Raw genomic sequence first — 17977 nt, 5'->3', positions numbered from 1 at the left:
TTTACCTTCATACCTGATAGACCTGCATCCTGTCCCGGTCATCCTGTCATTGTCTCCACCATCCACTTCCAACTGCTGCCACTTCACCTGACAAAGGTCTCCTTTGTCCCCAACACTCCACCCCATCCCCCCCGACCATCCACCCTCCCCTCCACCCCTCCTCTGCTCCGCACCCCAAAACTTTTCAAAATGCACATTTTAAAAGACAATGAAGGAAACTGTCGACGGACATCTTTAACCTCCCCCTTTGATGAGGGGATTGTAGTTTAAGGAGCTCGACACAAGAAACATGGGGTGTTAACTGACATGGAGGCAAAAGCTCCCCGTTGGATCTATCTGCAGGTTTCCCCATTGGGACAACGCTGAGGGGATTTAGGAGCTGCTCGAAGTATGCAGTGACTGCTTGATTAGTGCGCAGTCTTTGAGGGTTAAGGAGGTACTTCTAATCATGTGATACATCAATACTGCTTTGCAGTGTCGCTGGCTGTTCCGAATAAGATGAATAACTGCATCACTAGGACATAAACTACCCACCTCTGTTCTTTGAAGTAACAAGATCAGAGGCTTCTTCGAATTGAATATTACCAGTGCAGGATCAAAAAATAAAACTAACTCACTCAACGAGGCCAGCCATGATGTGCATTATTTCAATAAAATGTAGTTAAAAAAAGTTCTCAAAATTTCAAAATAAACTAAGCAGTCCTTATAAAATTATTAATGCTTAAATGAGAAAACCTGCATGGATAAAGTGGGTAGGTGGGCTACTGCGTACATGGAAGTGCCACACTTACTGTGTGTCTTTCTGTTCCATATCTGTGTCAAGAGATTTATGGAATGGGCCTGTTACCTGACAGGGCTTGCTGAATTTCACAGGCAGAACACAAAGTAGTATTTATGAACAGACTTCATCTCACAGGCAGCTCAGCAGACTAGCACACGGTACAATGGGTGTGCTCAAAATGATCATCTCTCTAAGAACTATGGATGAAAATATTCTCCCCAAACACCCCCCCCCCCCCCCCCAAAAGAACAGCACACCAGTGTCACACAGAGCTCCCACAAAAATTTCCCATTCTTTTATTATTTTATTCCCATTCTTTTATTATTTTATTGTAAACACCAAAGGATACATACATGCAAGTAGATAGAAGAGCACATGATCGCATTTCCATTTAAATTAAATTGCAGAGATAAAACAAGCAAGGCAAATACCCGGCTCGACACAAAGCGGCTAGATTATCTTTATGCTTCAACGTTGTTGAAAGTGCTCTTCCTCAAGCTCCATAAATTATCTCTGAACAAAAACAAGCAAAAAGACCTAAAAATCCAGAGTGTTCAGACTGTTAAAAGAGGTAATAGAATCATCAGGGCCTGTGTACTCGAAACACAGAGGAGGTTAAAGCAACATGTAAATTGCATCTTTTGAGTCCTCCTTCAACACTTTGGCCTCAATTTTTTTTCGATCTCATCACCCCACTCTTCCCCATCGCCGCTAACAAAGGGTGTTAGACTGCCACAATATTGTGGTCTTTTCCTGAATAGGTTTTGAAAACATCCCTGTGAGTATCTGGCTCTCGTGTGTTCATCAGGGCCTCGTGGAAGTGCGTGTATTAATTACTTCAAGTGATTTCTTGTGCTGAGAACGTGCAATGTACATCATGTTGAAACAGGGACGCAGATGCGTCCTATCAAGACATAATTTTGGAACAGGTACACGTTGAAGCCCTTCCTGCTGTACTCCCCCCTAAACCAGCACTTGTAGCAATTAGAAGCGTGACACGTAAAGGACACAGGAAAAGTGGCTCTCAGTGCTGTTGCTGGGAAGCATTCTTAAGGCACATACTAAGCCCAGTGGAAAATGGTGCAGATGAACCAGGACTGTTGAATGACATATCAAAAAACATCAGTAAAGTTAAGGTTAAGAGGTCATGTACATTTGAGTTACATTCATAAAGTGAGGCTTTGTAAACAGTCACAACCCCTTTTGCCTCAAAATTGGGCAGACATCATTAAGAAATAAGTGCTGTGTGTGTTACATGTGAACATGTGTTCAACAGTACAACAAAACATTCTTTTGTATAATATACCTTTAAAAAATGAACCCAAAATTACAACATCAGGTTAATATAGGGCAGCAGTGAACATTTAAACACATGTAGTGAATGATTACAGACAGAAAGTGATACGTCTTAATCTTACAACAGTTACTACACCATCACAAATATCGTCACAATCTGTTAACCAGGTGGCCATATCACTGTATTCCTTCTGAGCGGTGAGCTTATAGCACTCCTATACATTATTTAAAGATGCTTTACTCTGACTACTAAATAAAAGTGTTCTGGGTTTGTACACAGACTTCTCAACCAATTACTTATCAGTAAATCTCTGCTGAATACAGAATTCAGTTGCTTGTTAAAAACAGAGGCTGCCAGCTGTCTCAGCTGACCTTCCCTGAGGCCTAACCGCACCTTCTCGGAGTGGGGGAGTTTGTGAAGGAGTTTCACCAATAATGCCAACAAACCCATTCAGCTGTTTCCTCTCATCAGATTTGAAAGGGACACGCTTGCGAGGAACGACTCGAGCGCACACCCTAATTCAGTTTTCAGGTGGAGAGCTGCCACTCGGGGGAGATCATGCAAGGATACACAAAGGCCCATCTCTCCCTCGCCGGGCTGGCTTAAGGCACTGATGCTCTGATGGAGCTAACTTCGTTTGAGGCGGCCCCAGCCGCTGGTAAATGGATTCATCAGCTGTTAATGGAGCCCTTCGAGTGAGAAGTGCACGGAACAGCGCGGAGAAATAAAATACAATAAAACACAAATCTAGCAGAAATGAACGGCACTCTTTGAGCATATGTGAAATCTTAAACAGGTTATCTCCTGACATGGCTGAGGAAACATACTTTGGAAGCACTAAACCAACTCCCCGCAAAAACAGACGATGAATCACCAAGCCATTAAAACAATATCGGCAATAAGTTTTACACCTCTTCTCGTGTTAGAGGCCGCACATTTTTTAATCACCCCAATTATAACATTAAACACGCCAGAACTGAGCCCCAGTGAAGCAGACCGGCACACCGATTTAATTGGTAATTAATTAGTACTTTAAAGTGTTGGCAGCCACTGGAATTGTCATTCAAAACAAGAGAAAATTAATCACGCTAATTACTGGTAAAACCTACATTAACATAATATCGTCAGTAAGGATTAAAAGCCACTGAGGGATGACGGGAGAGTCGTGTGGCAGAAAGGAAATTTTATGCAGCACTTAGAGGTAGGGCTGTATCAAATTAAATGGCATTTCGGTTCTGTGCATATTTATACAGACTGTATGAAATGTGTTTTATACCTTCAAAAAGTCTGTGAGATATACAAATATAAAATGTAAACCTTTTCACATTTATTTGTGTATGTCCTGTAATAATGTTCTGATGAACATTGAAAGTATACTGCTGTGGGATGTGTAGTGAATCTGTAAGAAAAAAGGTATATTTTAACTCAATTAAATATTTATAAAAGTCCATAGTTAAGTGATTAACATATAAAAGAATCAATATAAACATATTTAAGAACAAAACTAATGTGTCTGTGTAGCTTGGTTTTTACTCTAAAGCAGCCACTCACCAGTGACCTGTGGTAACATTTAGCTCTGTCTCAGAAAGTGGAAGGCCAGTATGCGCAGGTTATGTGGGTGGCATGCAGGTGAGTTTGGACAGAGTGCTGCGCAGTGCTCTGCATGCGTCCCGCCCGAGCTCCCCCCCCCCCCCCCCCCGCCCCGGGGTCATATGCTGAGGGAGATGCTGCGGATTCGGGTGGCTGGGATCTTGGCGTCGGTGTCCTCGCCGCTGATCCGGAACACTACATGGGCGTTGGACGGGATGGTGGTGGTGCCACTCAGGGGCTTGCCGAGCCAGGCGTGGCCACCGCGCTTGTACATCTTCACCGTCACCTGCATCAGGGGTGATTGGGGGGGGGGGGGGGGGGTGAGAGACATTGTAACCACTCCAGCATTCAAGCAACTCTGGGAATAGGGCTTGGAAGACTGTAGGATTCCCACCTGTCCCAGCCCACCACACCCCAGCTCCTCACTGCTCATATCTCAACAGCATTAAATATGAGGACTGCTTTCTGGGGTCAGGCAATAGCGTCATGGTAACAACTCACAGGTAAGTGGTATTTTGCATTTTGATTTCCCCTTGTTAAATGGGAGGACTTATAGAAGAAGCAGGACTTGTAACCTAAAGGTTACCAGTTCAATTCCCTGCTGGGGCACTGCTGCTGTACCCTTGGGCAAAGTACTTAACCCAGAATTGCCTCAGTGGAATACCCAGTTGTATAAATGGATAGCATGTAAGAATTATAACCTATGTAAGTTGCTCTGGACAAGTGCATCTGTGTAATGGCAATAATGTAATGTAAATGTTGCCCTAAACATTTTTTAAAAAGCCTTTCAAATTTTGAAACAGACATTGTCTTCATCTGCTGCCACTCTGTTGCATCTACAGCAAAAAAAAAAAACGGAACATTGGGTACTCTGAAATGAACTTGCAGATGTATTTTATTCTAATGGCACCATTAAACAGTAAGTTCTAAAAAGCAGGGTAAATGGAATGCTAAAGCTAAAATAATTTCAAAACCTCATCTCTCAAACATGAGGTCTTTTTAGTGGGGGCTGTCCACAAGGTAAACGAGTGCAGGCTGCAGTACATTATAATCATATTTGTATAATATTAAAATGACAGAATGTGCAGCACGATAGGACGCTTGGAAAAACCTCTGCTATAACCTCAGTTATGGTTAATATTCCAAATCAGACCTCAACAAGGCAAATGGTTCATTCAAGTAAGCCTTACAGAGTTCAGCTAGGGATCTGATAATGCTACCTGAGAAAAACTGAGCTTAAAAACGGACTGCATGCACCTGGGTGCAGGTGTAAACCAAGCCACCGACTCTTGTTCTTGTTCTATGTTCTTATTTTTTGTAGTACTTCATATTCAAATGTCAGTCTTTTTTGTGCAAGTCAGCAACTGTCCACTGTTTGCAGCTGAGAGCTGGCTTCTTTCTATTTTTGATATTTGTTTAGCCTTTCAGGCTCCTGTAGTGTATTTCTTTTCAACCGCACTGTATATATAAATCTTCACACAAAGTGTGCAACACAGTAACTGCAGTCCTAACGCACTGTGCAGCTTTGATTCCACTCCAGCTTCTTTCAGACGTGGAAGTCGACGGGTTTGCCCAACAGCCACGAAGCTTCGTCAGAGCAGAGAAAGGGGGTGTCTTTTACAGAACACCCAGGGCTGTTCTCTGAGGGAAAAAAAAAGGCTCAGTACTTTTCCTGACAATTATCATTTGACACGCTTGTATAATTGAAACTGGAGGTATGTTTAAAGTTTTCTGTAAAGCATTCAAAGGGTATTTGAAAAGGAGCACTTCAAATATGAAAACGATACTCTGGGAAAGCGTTTGGTTGGACGTACCAAGCACACACCAAGGTAAGACCTCTCACACGGCAGATGTATAAAGGCTTGGAACATCCCACCAAATACTTTCCATGGGTTTTATTTCATCACAGAAAAAAACTAAGATGCCTTTAAAACAAAAAACAGCCACATTGTTCATATATCCATTTAACAATGCCATCACTTACTATTGTATTGTGAATTCACAAACTGAACTGAAACTCTCAACTTTACCCCTTTAATTCTTGCATACTTATGTCACTGCTGTGAAAATACATTCTTGCTTATTAGTGCCCTCTGACTTTTTCATGAATGCATGTGTACTTCTTTCTGATTGGCTCACAGGCCCACGCGGTCCTCTGTTCTCCGTGCCGCAAAGGTGAAGGTAAGGCTCTGCCAGCGGGCCCGAAGGGGTCAGCGGAGTCTTGACACTGACTGAGACCTCCTGACCTCCGTCTGGACCTCTGCAGGCTCCTGTGGCCTTAACCTTTCCCCTCTACATGGTACAAGCTGTCGCATAGGGGGTGGGGGGGACCGACTTGGTGTTATGGCATTACGCGCACTCCCAACTGATCCCAGCGCAGCACGAAGGTAACACAGGCAAGAGGGTGTACCTTTCAGCCAGGCTTCTGTCCACACGCAATATATCTTTGACACTTACAATGGGAATTTCAGATAATACAGAGGGGAGTTTTCAATGGGAATTTTCAGATATCTACAAGCACAGATGCTACATACCCAGTTTAATAATGCATGATATTGGAAAAAGTACAATAACAATTCAGGACCTTCTCATTTTTGGGTGTAATTTTACTTTACCAGACCCATCGGTGTTAGTTTCAATACTTCATTCCACACAGAGGGATTTTAAAGATGGACTGAAGCAGGCACTAGATGTATTGGTTTGATATGAGACAGAACCTACTGCTCCTCTTTCTCACGATCAGGCTACAGCAGAGAGACTCCAAGCTAGAGTAATTAAAAAGAGAATCGCACCTGAAACGCCATTATGCAAACAACCCTTGTAATCTTATTTAACCTAACTTACATAAAACACTGAGCAGCTACTGTAACCGAACACCTCTTCTGATTGTAATGATTGTCATGATTCTAATGCCACTTTCGGCTTTCATTTTCACGTTCTGGTGTGTTCGTTCTCTCCCCCCGCCCCCACTCCCAGAATGAGAAGAGAGAGAGAGGTCAGCTTGCACTCACACTGAAAGCAAAGAGAAATTCAATTTCAGCTTTCATTCTTTTTCTTACACCTGCAACTGGCCTCCTCCGGCCTCATATTTATATATATTTATGTGGACTTAACTTTAATTGCCCTCATTCTTTCATCTCTCAAATGAGTCTGAATAATACACTTATCGCTACCTCCCCTCCCCAGTATTGCTTTTCCTGTTTACTCGCCTGGACAATGGGTCCATTAATGAGATTTGGACACTCAGGTAATTGGACCGTATCCATTTCAAAGGAACATTTAATGGTATTTCTTATTTTCGTTGCATTCGGTGGGGGGAAGATTAAAGTATATTTCAATGCCTTTCTGTAGTTCTTGTTTTCTTCATTTTGGAGGTGGTCAATTTTTCTGAATTATTTGTTCTTTTCTTTCATCTCCAGCATTCGGTAAACTGTCAGGTCCTCTTAGTTAACAGTGGCGGCAGCCCGGAGCCTGCAGCACCGTGGCCCCCCGGTCCATTGTCTGGGTCATCGCAGACGGCCAAAAGGCCTTTTATTTCCACACAAAACATCAAAAGCAAGATAAGCATCAGAGGTGGGGAAAAATACCCGGCGCGGGATTCTCTCCCCGTCTTTTTTGTCCGTAATTGTACGTGATTATTTTAATAGTGACGAGGTGGCGAGCTACAGAACCAATAGAATGGGAAGGACTGCATCCCCAAGGCCCTCAGACTATAAGCAGTGTGAGATCACATCTCACATTCACAGCGCTTCTCCAATACCCGCACATCCAATCTGCTACACTAATTACCTGCAACAATGGTGGCTGTAATATATATATATAAAGAGAGAGAGAGAGAGAGAGAGAGTTTTTCTTTATTCTCCCTATTTTCCACATTTTAGAACAATAGTAAAGGCATCAAAACTATGAAATAAAACATATGGAATTATGCAGTGACCAAAAAAGTGTTAAACAAATCAAAACTATCTTATATTCTTCAAAGTAGCCAAAAATATTTCTTAAAAGTTAAAAATTTCTTTGGAAATAAATTCATACACAGGCATCAAAGTCTATTCATTTTTGTCTAAGAAACAAATTCCAAGCTTCTCTTTAAGATAACGTCTTAATGTCTTTAAGATAATGAGAAACATGCATTCAATCAGGTGTGTGCAAACTTTTGACCGGTACTGTATATGCCCCTGTCATTTGCCTTTGCTCATTTACAACTCTAAAAACATTTGAGTTTCGAGTTGCAGCCCGAAAACAACATGGCTTTTATTGCAAGGGCAACAGACACCTCTGACTGAATGAACTTTAATTAATTTCCACCTGACTGAAACAATGGCTCTGTGCCATCAGCAACAGATGCATACACAGGGAGATCACTATAAATAATATTGATAGAAATCTGGCAATTTCAGAAAGAAGTCATAGGCTTACACAACAAGTGCCAGTTTCAATGGTAAACAAATTTCATGATACTGGAGAACCTCCCCTCCACCCTACCCCCAACCAAACCTGCCAATCCAGCAGCCATACAATCAAGGAACTGTGTTACAGCACAAGTCACCTCCCGAAATCTCAGACATATCCTCTTCACAGCCTGTCCTAATTCATTCAATCACAGTTTTATGGAGTCCTTGTAGTCTGGCAAGGATGTGAAATCGCTTTGTCTAATCAGATCTGGACTGCAATGTGCTGATGTTTTTGTTCTGCATTCCTGTATTCTTGGGTAACATTTAATATTTCATGGAAGTGTTGGATAAATTGACTAAATTTGTGTTCCCTTGTATACCTTCTCATGTAAACCACTCTCTCCACTGGGTTAAAATGACTCAGATCTAGTGACTAAAGATCTAGTGACTGCCGTATGATAGTATACTTGGCTTCCCTTGTCTAGTCAGGTTGCACAAGTTAACTTGTGGTGGGGCTTGAACAGTGTTACGCTCACACTCACTGGTCTGGGAGTGTTAGCCTGGTCTGACACTGACACTGCTCGTTCAACTTAAATGGATACACTTCTGTTCTTTTGTGGTGGAAATCACTCTGGATAGAAGCATGTGCTAAATTAATGTGAAGTCATGTAATGTAAAGTGTGTCTATGATAAAATAAATGGTGAAACATCATCTGCCTCCATTTTAAGTCTCAGGAGGAGAATTGTGTGGAGTGATTCCACAGAATGAGAGAGCTGTAGTGCTTTGTGTGCACAAACGTTTGTGTAACTATGCTTAAATTACACTCCAAAGGGCACCTGTAAGTCTTCCTTATGTAAAAGTATTATGGTTTTCATGAACTGTTGATCACGGGAATTTCTTTCAATGCATCTACAATCTTACCTCAAAATACTTTATATCAATACATCAATAATTCAAACATGCTCAAACAGCTTACCTCAACTCAACATAATCACCAGTTCCTTCTTGCATTGAAACAAACCTCTAAAATAGCAACTAAAACAAACTATTAAGCATATGCTGGAAATCAAAGACCAGGAAAAAGAATTTGGAACAGCAGAGAATTAGCAATTGGGTTTTTTTGGAATGTAAATGGAATTTTTACCTAAACAAGGCAAACTCTTGGTGAGTCTTCTCGTGAATTCTAAATGACGTCTTTATTAATGAACTGGTTGTGAAAGGGGCCTTAAGAAGAATGGCACGACGTGTTTGTGGGTAGCAAAAATGAAACCAACATAAATCACTCTCCATCGAACTGCAAGCCTTTAGGGGCACTGGTACCCACTTTCCCCTGTTTCAACATCCCTTCAGCCGCTGCGCTCTACGGAATAAGTTAGCTTTTCAAGTAAGAAAACAATATTTAACCCAGAGGGTCTGCTGTCGCCACCTAATATATTTAGTTTGAAAAACACCCCATACTATTTATTTTCCGAGTTATTTTGACGTTAGTATTCACATTCTTTTTGGATGATTTACAATGTAGACTAACAGATCCAGAGGAGAACTGATTTGGAGAGGAAGGCTACATGCACAAGGCGACAATCAGAGAAAGGTTTGGCTAAAGAAGAAGAAAGCTGGGAGATTCTGAGAGGCATTAGTACAAAGAAAAAGACTGTTGGGCCACTGAGTGATTTGGTGGATGATTTTACATTACATTACATTTTTGGCATTTAGCAGACACTCTTATCCAGAGCGACCAGAGGTTTTAATTTTTTACATGTTAATCATTTATACAGCTGGATATTTACTGAGGCAATTTTGGGTTAAGTACCTTGCCCAACGGTACAACAGCAGTGCCCCAGCAGGCAATCAAACTGGCAAGCCACTATGCTTAGACTCTGCTTTGTTTCATGTTTATAAGTTAAATGAAGTTAAAAAAAAAAAAAGATGGAGCACCCATCTAGTGCCCCTGCACATTGATCACACAGTAGGTCCCTTTTTGTGTGTCAAAGAAAATTGTCATGATGGATTGCTTTCATTTACATCACACACAAGTATCACCGCAATACACTTTCAACATTTTGGTAGGAAGGCTTCCAAGCCAAAAAAGTACGATTCGACACCACACATGTGCATACCATTTACTACCTGCTCGTGCCCTGGACGCCGCCTTCGGCTCTCTACACTCACAATAAATCATAAATGACAACGATTTTGTCTGTGTCAAGCAAACCAAGGAAGAACAAAGTGTGGGCTTCAGCAACAGGGATAAAGAAAAGCATCAACAAAAAGCAACTTGTTTTCGCCACACGTCAGTGCGGAGCATCTCTCTCAAGCCACCCTGGCTATATTTGGGTATGGTAATAATAAACAGCTCACAACAGAGATCGTTATTTTGGATTTCTGCGGTCAGCTGACCACCGAACATGACCATGATGAATGGCACTGCGGTATGGCACTCACATCTGACAAAGCGAGAGAGAGAGTTTGCAATCTCCCTTGCCAGAGAAGCATGACCAGAAAAGGCTTATTCAGTCATTTTTACCCTCTTTTTACACAGGCCTTGCCGCCTGTCATCTGTTTTGTGCGTCAGGAAGAAGCCACCACCTCGCTGACTTCAGTCACAGCCTCTCTCTTTTCCCCTTGTTCCAGCATGCAGAGCAGATTCCTCTGTAACTACCAGCCAGACTTGGAACTCTTCGGAGGTATTGTTCCTCCCGTAATCAGGGGGCATTCTTGTCTGGGCCTGGACACTCTATAACCACGGTTCCCAGGTGTGAGCGCGGACCGAATTACGGAGCCGGCAAATTTTATACTCTCCTCTTCTCGTCGGAACAGCATACTATCCACGTTAGCTTCCTCTGAACAACCCAGAATCTGGGTTGAAGAAACACGTCCTGCACGTTCTTCAGGGTTCTTGGAGCTGTCTGGTTAGCATTTCTCTGGTTACCTTACATATTTTGCCTTACATCCGATACGTGTCGGTACCTTAAATGTGGAACACCTAGCTATCGTAATCACATTTTGGAGGATATCCTTCATTACTACTCACTGATTTGCACTGTGGTTCCATCCGCTTACTTTTCCCACATCTACAGTTCCATCCATTAAAGATGACTACTTTAATTCACACATAAATGTAAGTACACACAATGTACATTTTCCGTGGACTGTTTGAGGACAATACAGATTACAATGAGTATGTAAACAGCATCTTATATTCTGAAATGCATATATTTACAAATATAAATAATGGACACCATGACCTGTTACCATGAACGCATGACAGACATTAAGCTGTTAAATGTTCCATTAGTTTCACTTCTCTTGGAAACCAGGCGGTAGTTGCCATAGGCACGCAATTCTCACTTCATCTGGCCAAACAGCTCAACTCTCTTTCCCTTCCTTTCAAAAAGTGTGCCTGAAACAACCGCAGAAAAGAAAGTTCCAACATCCACCCTGATCTGACAGCCAAAGCAAATGTGTTGCATATGCTAAGGCCATCTATAACTGTATATCATAAGTGGAATAACCAGGACAGCCAGCCTTATTACTGCCATCAGAAGATGAAAGATTAGGTGCCCTTTGACAAACTGGGAAGAACATTTCAGACTGCATTGAAGTTATCTTGAGGTCAACTGGCAGCAGGTTTGCATACTGCTGATGACTCATCATTTTAGTGTACACACACACACATTCTATATTTAAATCAATTAACATTAATAAGAAAGCAATCTCAGGGCATTTCAAGCAGAGAGAAAATGTAACTGTAGGAAAATATCCCCTTACAGATGGTTCTATTTTACTTACAATGCCATCTAGAGTTTTTTTTTTTATCTTCGAAATTGGTTCCACTATTAATTACAGCACATGATAAAGAGTTTGAAATTCAACTTCAGTTGAGCTAAAATGCATAAAATATTGGAAAATATTTGGTTGGGCATAACAAAGAAGCACAAAGTAGCTGACAAATGAGCAGCACTGATAAATGCTTTAAAACATTTATAAGCCAACCTACTTGTAGCACTAGCACTCAGCAGTCCACTTTGTGTTTGCTTGGGACAGACAGAACACATAGGACAGAGAGCTCGGCCCCAATTAAATTACACTGTAATACTCATGCGTTCAGGCCACTTCCTCCACCCAACATAAATGCACGTACGGCCGGATTTTGGGTGTAGGTATCAGAAATGAATGCACAGTGCTGAGCGCTGGCGATGGTGTGAGGCAGTGGCAGAGAGAGTGGTGCTCTATCGTGGATGATATCAGCAAACAGAAGCACCAGCGCAGGCTCTCGCCAAAGATGTCCTATTATGACCAGATATTCAGCTCCTGCATTCTTTCGGTCGTCCCTCTAGGCGGCTCCAGTGCTGCCTGCATTCCTATGCTCGCCACAGCAGCTCTGTTTTAGACCACGCCCCCACAAGAACATTCACAACCAGCCAGCAAATCAGAACACTAGTAGTTTCAGCAAAAGCAGATACAAGAACTTCAGTGTGACACAGCCCAAGCTGACGATCTGGTCCACATACACAAAACATCTGCCTGAGTGTTTCAGATAGCGACCTGCCATCCTGCCACCCTGACTGCACGCACTCAAACAGCCTGTGAGGGGAATTCCTCCACTCCTCCCACACCAATGGCACACAGCATCAACCTTCCTCCACGCCAGACACACACACACAATCCCAGGGGTTTGATCTTAGCCCACCCTGTCGGCAATGAGGTGGAGAGAGAATGCAGGGGAGTTTGGTGTGGTCTGCTCAGCCTGTCTGCCAGGTGCTGCTAGATGGAAGCAGTTGAGACAACCATCGTTAGACAGAGATATAGGGTGTCAGGCAAACTTTTTCTTTTTTTTTTGCGCATTAATTTCCTCATACTTCAAATGACCAACAGAGGGAACATGAGATGTACTGGTGAATACTAGTGTAAGAGAAAAAAAAGGCGAAAAGCCCTAAAATGTTGTAAAAATTTATATATAAAATGTATACATACTATACACGTGTAAATTATTGCTAATTACCTAATTAATAATCACTAACTGGATGCTTCTCTGTCTTTTTCTCACCTCTTTCTCTCTCTCCCCTCCCTTAAGTCTCTTTCTCTCTCTCCCCTCCCTTAAGTCCTCCAGCCAACAAGTGTACCAGGGTTTCTTTTAGCCGGTAATTACCGGTTTTTGCATGGTAAAATTTATAAAAAAAACTGATAAATAAAAAAACTTGCCAGTCAAAATGTCCGGTAATAATGCTCATACAAAACGCAGCTATAACAAAGGCTATCCCTAAACAGGATATTTGTGATTTGACGGCGAAACAGCCTATTAACAGCCTTACAGCCCTACAGTACTTTTTTCCCCAAAAGGGTGAACTGGGCTACACTGGCTAAAATTGCCTGTGTATTGCCTGTGTCAAGCATGCCAGCAGAGAGGGGCTTCTCTCTGCAGAATCGAATTAAGACGGCGCTGCAAAGTCGTCTGGAGGAGGAGAGAGTGATGCGGCTTATGTGCATTGCAAGCTGCAAAGACACATTGGACATGTTTGATTTCAAGTCAGCAGCAGAGGACTTTGCCATAATGAAAAAAAAGGAGAAAATAAAATATTACCTGGTAGCCTATAGGCTACATTTGATGCCATGTAGGCCTAGCCTTTTTTTAAAACAGGCTACAGATTACACGTTAGAGGTTACAGATTTTAAATAATAGCCTACATTTTAGTGGCTAATGTTGAGGTTTTGCTCAATGGTTACTGTTCATTTTGCTTAATCATTACTGTTCATTAAATAGTCAAAATGATTTGAGGTCGTTGTCATTCTCTCATCAACCTAGGTGTACATTATATTTGTGTTTGTAACACAGACTGTTATTGAAACGTAACTGGTAAGTTACAATTTGTCAAATTTGCCCGGTAAAATAAATTTTTCCCGGACACCAGACCGGCAAGAAAAAATCCTAGCGGAAACCCTGAAGTGTACCTAAAGCCCAGAACCCAGGTATCAGTAAGTTACCAAGGACTGCATTTACTCAGAAACATGGAGGCCCAGGCCATCATTGGACAAGGCGACCACAACATTCCTCCTCCAACCACTGGTGAATGGGAAGACCCCAACTGTAGCTTGCATATCCCTCTGATGACCATCCCTCTTGCCGCCATAAGTTAAATTTATGAAGTTAACTGTCAGATGCGCTCTTTTGCAAGCCTTTGTTTGTCTATATTTGGAACCCCTTTGTTTTCTTTTCCACTTTTTCTCAGGAGCATTTCTAAACCACTTTTTTCTAGGGTTGGGAAATAATTTTCCAGCTTTTCCACAACCGGCTCTGGGTTTTTTGGTATTTGTCAATTCCCCCTGGAAAACTTACTCTGTCTAGCACATTCGGACAATATAATTGTAAAAACATGCATGATAGATTTTCATTCTTTTTTTGATTGCTTTGATTGAGTTGTGGCTATGACTGTGTCCGTTTTACAACTTTGAGTGGGTCAGCATGGTGGAAGGCCTCTGTGTGTGCGTGAGTGTGCGTTCGTGCGTGTGTGTGTGTGGACTATGGGGATGATGTGATGTATATGTTAAAATGCATTCACATATTTACAGTATGTAGATACATACACATATACAGTGATATAGATATGCCTGTCTAGTACTATATAGCAACCCAGTTAATAGTCATGCAAATGATTAGACTCGATGTGTGTGTATGCATGCGTGTGTTTGTGTGTGTGTGTGTGTGTGTGTGTGTGTGTGTGTGTGGGGGGAGGGGTGCGGATGGGGGCAGGGGTTGTCCCTTTCCTCTTGCACCCCCTCCTTCACCCCTCTGTAGGCTTCACTGGATGCCACGGGCCATTTCTGGCAGGTGGAACACCGCCTCTTCAATCTGCCTGTTGTCGGGCTGGGTGTTGGCCTGTGGCGTGTCACCTGTCACGGCAGAGGGCAGCCTCTTCAGATCGGATCTACCGAGAGGACAAAACCCCGAGGGGGGCGGTGGAGAGGCACGAAGCAGCCCGAAACACAAAGAACCGAGAACTTGCTTGGCCTCACTCAATTCTGTCGACTGTCCCCCCCCCCCCCGCACACCCCACCCTCCCTCACCCCTCCCTCACCCCTCCCGCCGCTGGAATGACATCACAACCCCAACATCAGCGCGCTCTCACAGGTGCTTTCTGTGTCACGCGAAACGCCTTTGTGACATCAACCCCAGCGTGTCAATGAGCGAACAACTGCTTTCTTCCCTTACAGTCTGCTGAGGAGTCATTGATCCCGTCGCTGGCCTTACCTTTCACCTCTTGCCCTCCTTATCTGATACTGAAACCCTTCTCTTTTTTCACAAAAAAGAGCTATCTTGGGAATTTATGGCCATTCTGAACGCTTCCAGATGTAAACTGGTCTCTCCTGTCTGCAGTGCCAAGAACTGCTCAAAAGCCATCGATTCGCATCTCAGAATGAGAAGTCAATTTTAGGACAAGCCTCTTAACCACTTCAAAGACTGATGTTTAAAAGTCTAATTACATGATCTAGTCAATAAATAATTATATTATGTTATATTATACATAAAATTACAATGTATCCCTCAAAGATTTTGCCTTCCTGCACTCTGGCTATGAGCCAAAATGGAAGGTGAGACTATACAGTCAGTTTGTACTGATTACTATGTCTGTTCCATGCTGAGCTAAGCCGTATTTTTGTTTATTTTTCACTCTGTTCCCCTCAAAACACTTATTAAATTTGCCCTCTTAACAGGAACTTTAACGCTTACGCTGAAATATGACCTCATGAAAATCTTTAATGTCACCAGACACCTCTGCCAGACACCCTCCCCTCTCTCTCCCCTGAAGATCCCCGCATTCCCGGCTTTCTCAGGAGATGCCAGGAGTTGTGGATTTATGTAGGTGACGGCGGCGCTCCTGACAAGCGGCCGCTAGGTGAGTAATGGCAGACACTTTGTTTTCTGGGAGGACTTGTCGTCACCTGCATGTTTGCCATTCAATATGCGCAGCTTTTCCCTTGTAAATTTACACAATGCCGCCTGAATATCAGCCCGGCCGTTTTCACCTGGAGGGGAGAAGGGTGCCGTGTTTCAGGTGAGCCCGGTCTGAATGTAAACCCACACCGGCGCTGGGGATGTGCCACTTCTTTGTTTAACTCGTCTGTCACCGGGACTTAGACGGCCGGAGCGCTGAAAACCAGCCGAGCTCACCGAAAACGCGGTCACAGCGACCGCGGGTTAGCGCCAGACGATCTCATCAAGGCTGTCCTCTCATATACGTATGTACGGCATTGTGCAAAAGTGACAACAATACGCTCAGTTACTGTCCATTATTGCTCTCTTTCATTGGCACACTCTGATGTATTTTTGCTACAGAACACATACTAAGCTTTATTATTTTTACGTTTAACATTACACAATATGAGTGACAAATGAAATCAAACCTATTTATCAACCTGAGAACCACGCTTTCAATGTAGCAAAATGGGACAAGAGACAACACCAAGTAAAAACGACATTAAGGAATAAAAATGCTGCCAAATTTATGCTGAGACAGGCAATTGAGGATAACAGTAACCATAGCAGCTGCTGTAGAACTGAGAACAAAACAGACCTGGTTTCAGTGATACAAAGAACAAAGGTGAGAAACCTATTGGTGACATAACAACAAAAGTCATAACCACAGAATGACATCAGTCCCTAGGGTCAGCCACCCATTTAGGCCAGGGTGTGGCAAAGGAAACATGACCCCCCTCGGGCAGATTCCACGTGAAATAATCCATGCCAATTGGAATTTTATTTTTGAATATGATCGATAATTTGTAATCATGGGGAAACACATTATAATGGCACTGTTCTGCAATGCTGCAATGATTCAAGAATGACTTAAACATGTCTCAAAATATCACTGCCATGAATAACTCACCTCTCTCTTTGCACATACCATGGTTTTGTGACCCATTTTTAAAAACCCTTCTTCATCATTGAAAAGCATGCAAGCTCTAAACACTCGTTATGTGCAATGTTATTTTGTGTCTCACCGCACTGAATTGGAATTTACACCTGCTTTATCATTATACAAGTGTTACGCTAACAGGCACATACCAGCTTCAGCGTATTCCTGAGTGTATTCCTGGCACTGGAAGGATTATGGGTTTCAACTAAAATATTAAGAAGTGTCATTTTTTTCCATAAATGGTACATTCAGGCCTGTCACCTGTAACATGGAGACTGCATTGGATTCTTGCTGGAGACAGTTTCCCCCAGCATGAAACCAGTTTTGCAGTTTTTCGTATATGCACGACTGCTGAACTGCAAAGTAAGGGATCACCTGTTAAACATTTTAATGTCTCTCAAGATGCCCTTTAATTAACCTCCAAGTCACATGACTGCGCTTGCACACGTGTGAAAAGCATCGCCGGAACTGGCGCTGGCAGGAGGTGGGAGGCACACCTGCGTACAGCGGCGTGTAGCATGCTATGTTTTCAACAAGGCAGAAAATCCCTAAAATACTACATAAAAAGCACAGCATCACAGAGGTGTAAAAACACCGGCCCTCCAAAAAAAGGAGTGGAAAGCCTCCTGTGTTGAACAACCCCATCAGGTGGATAATCTTGCTATTTGGTGACATGCACAATTCAGTTTAATCACCAGATTGCTCAAAGCTATGACCTCAATCACCGGCTAACTTTAAAATAGCTCTGCCTACAGGCCGGCATGGCTAACAGGAAGCCATTAGAGCTGCAGCAATTACCATCTACATCCATCCTCATAGTCCCTACTTTATTTTAATCTGTTTAAGTGCATTTTCTGCAAGAGGTTAAAATATGAATCCCCCCCTCTCTTGAATGAGGCTGGTTTTCTGCCTGACTTGAGAGCACAATTTACAGCTGATTTAATTTGTTCTTCACAAACATTTCTAATGACATTACCCTGCTGCATACACTGACTGCCTGCC

The 17977-nt window shown here is 42.6% G+C and overlaps 1 protein-coding gene across 2 annotated transcripts in view; it reads right to left on the bottom strand.

The window, feature by feature from the left end:
• Positions 1-3784: 3784 nt before the first annotated feature.
• Positions 3785-17977, bottom strand: part of si:zfos-911d5.4 — a 38728-nt gene continuing 24535 nt past the window's right edge. For both annotated transcript variants that reach the window (XM_036542577.1, XM_036542569.1), the window contains exon 7: positions 3785-3954. In XM_036542577.1, coding sequence (XP_036398470.1) covers positions 3787-3954 — 168 coding nt within the window. In that variant the 3' untranslated portion in view covers positions 3785-3786. The remainder of the gene's footprint in view (positions 3955-17977) is intronic.

This window comes from Megalops cyprinoides, chromosome 1 (genome assembly GCF_013368585.1).
Source record: "Megalops cyprinoides isolate fMegCyp1 chromosome 1, fMegCyp1.pri, whole genome shotgun sequence".
Taxonomy (NCBI): Eukaryota; Metazoa; Chordata; class Actinopteri; order Elopiformes; family Megalopidae; genus Megalops; species Megalops cyprinoides.
This window is presented reverse-complemented; position numbering and strand designations above follow the sequence as displayed.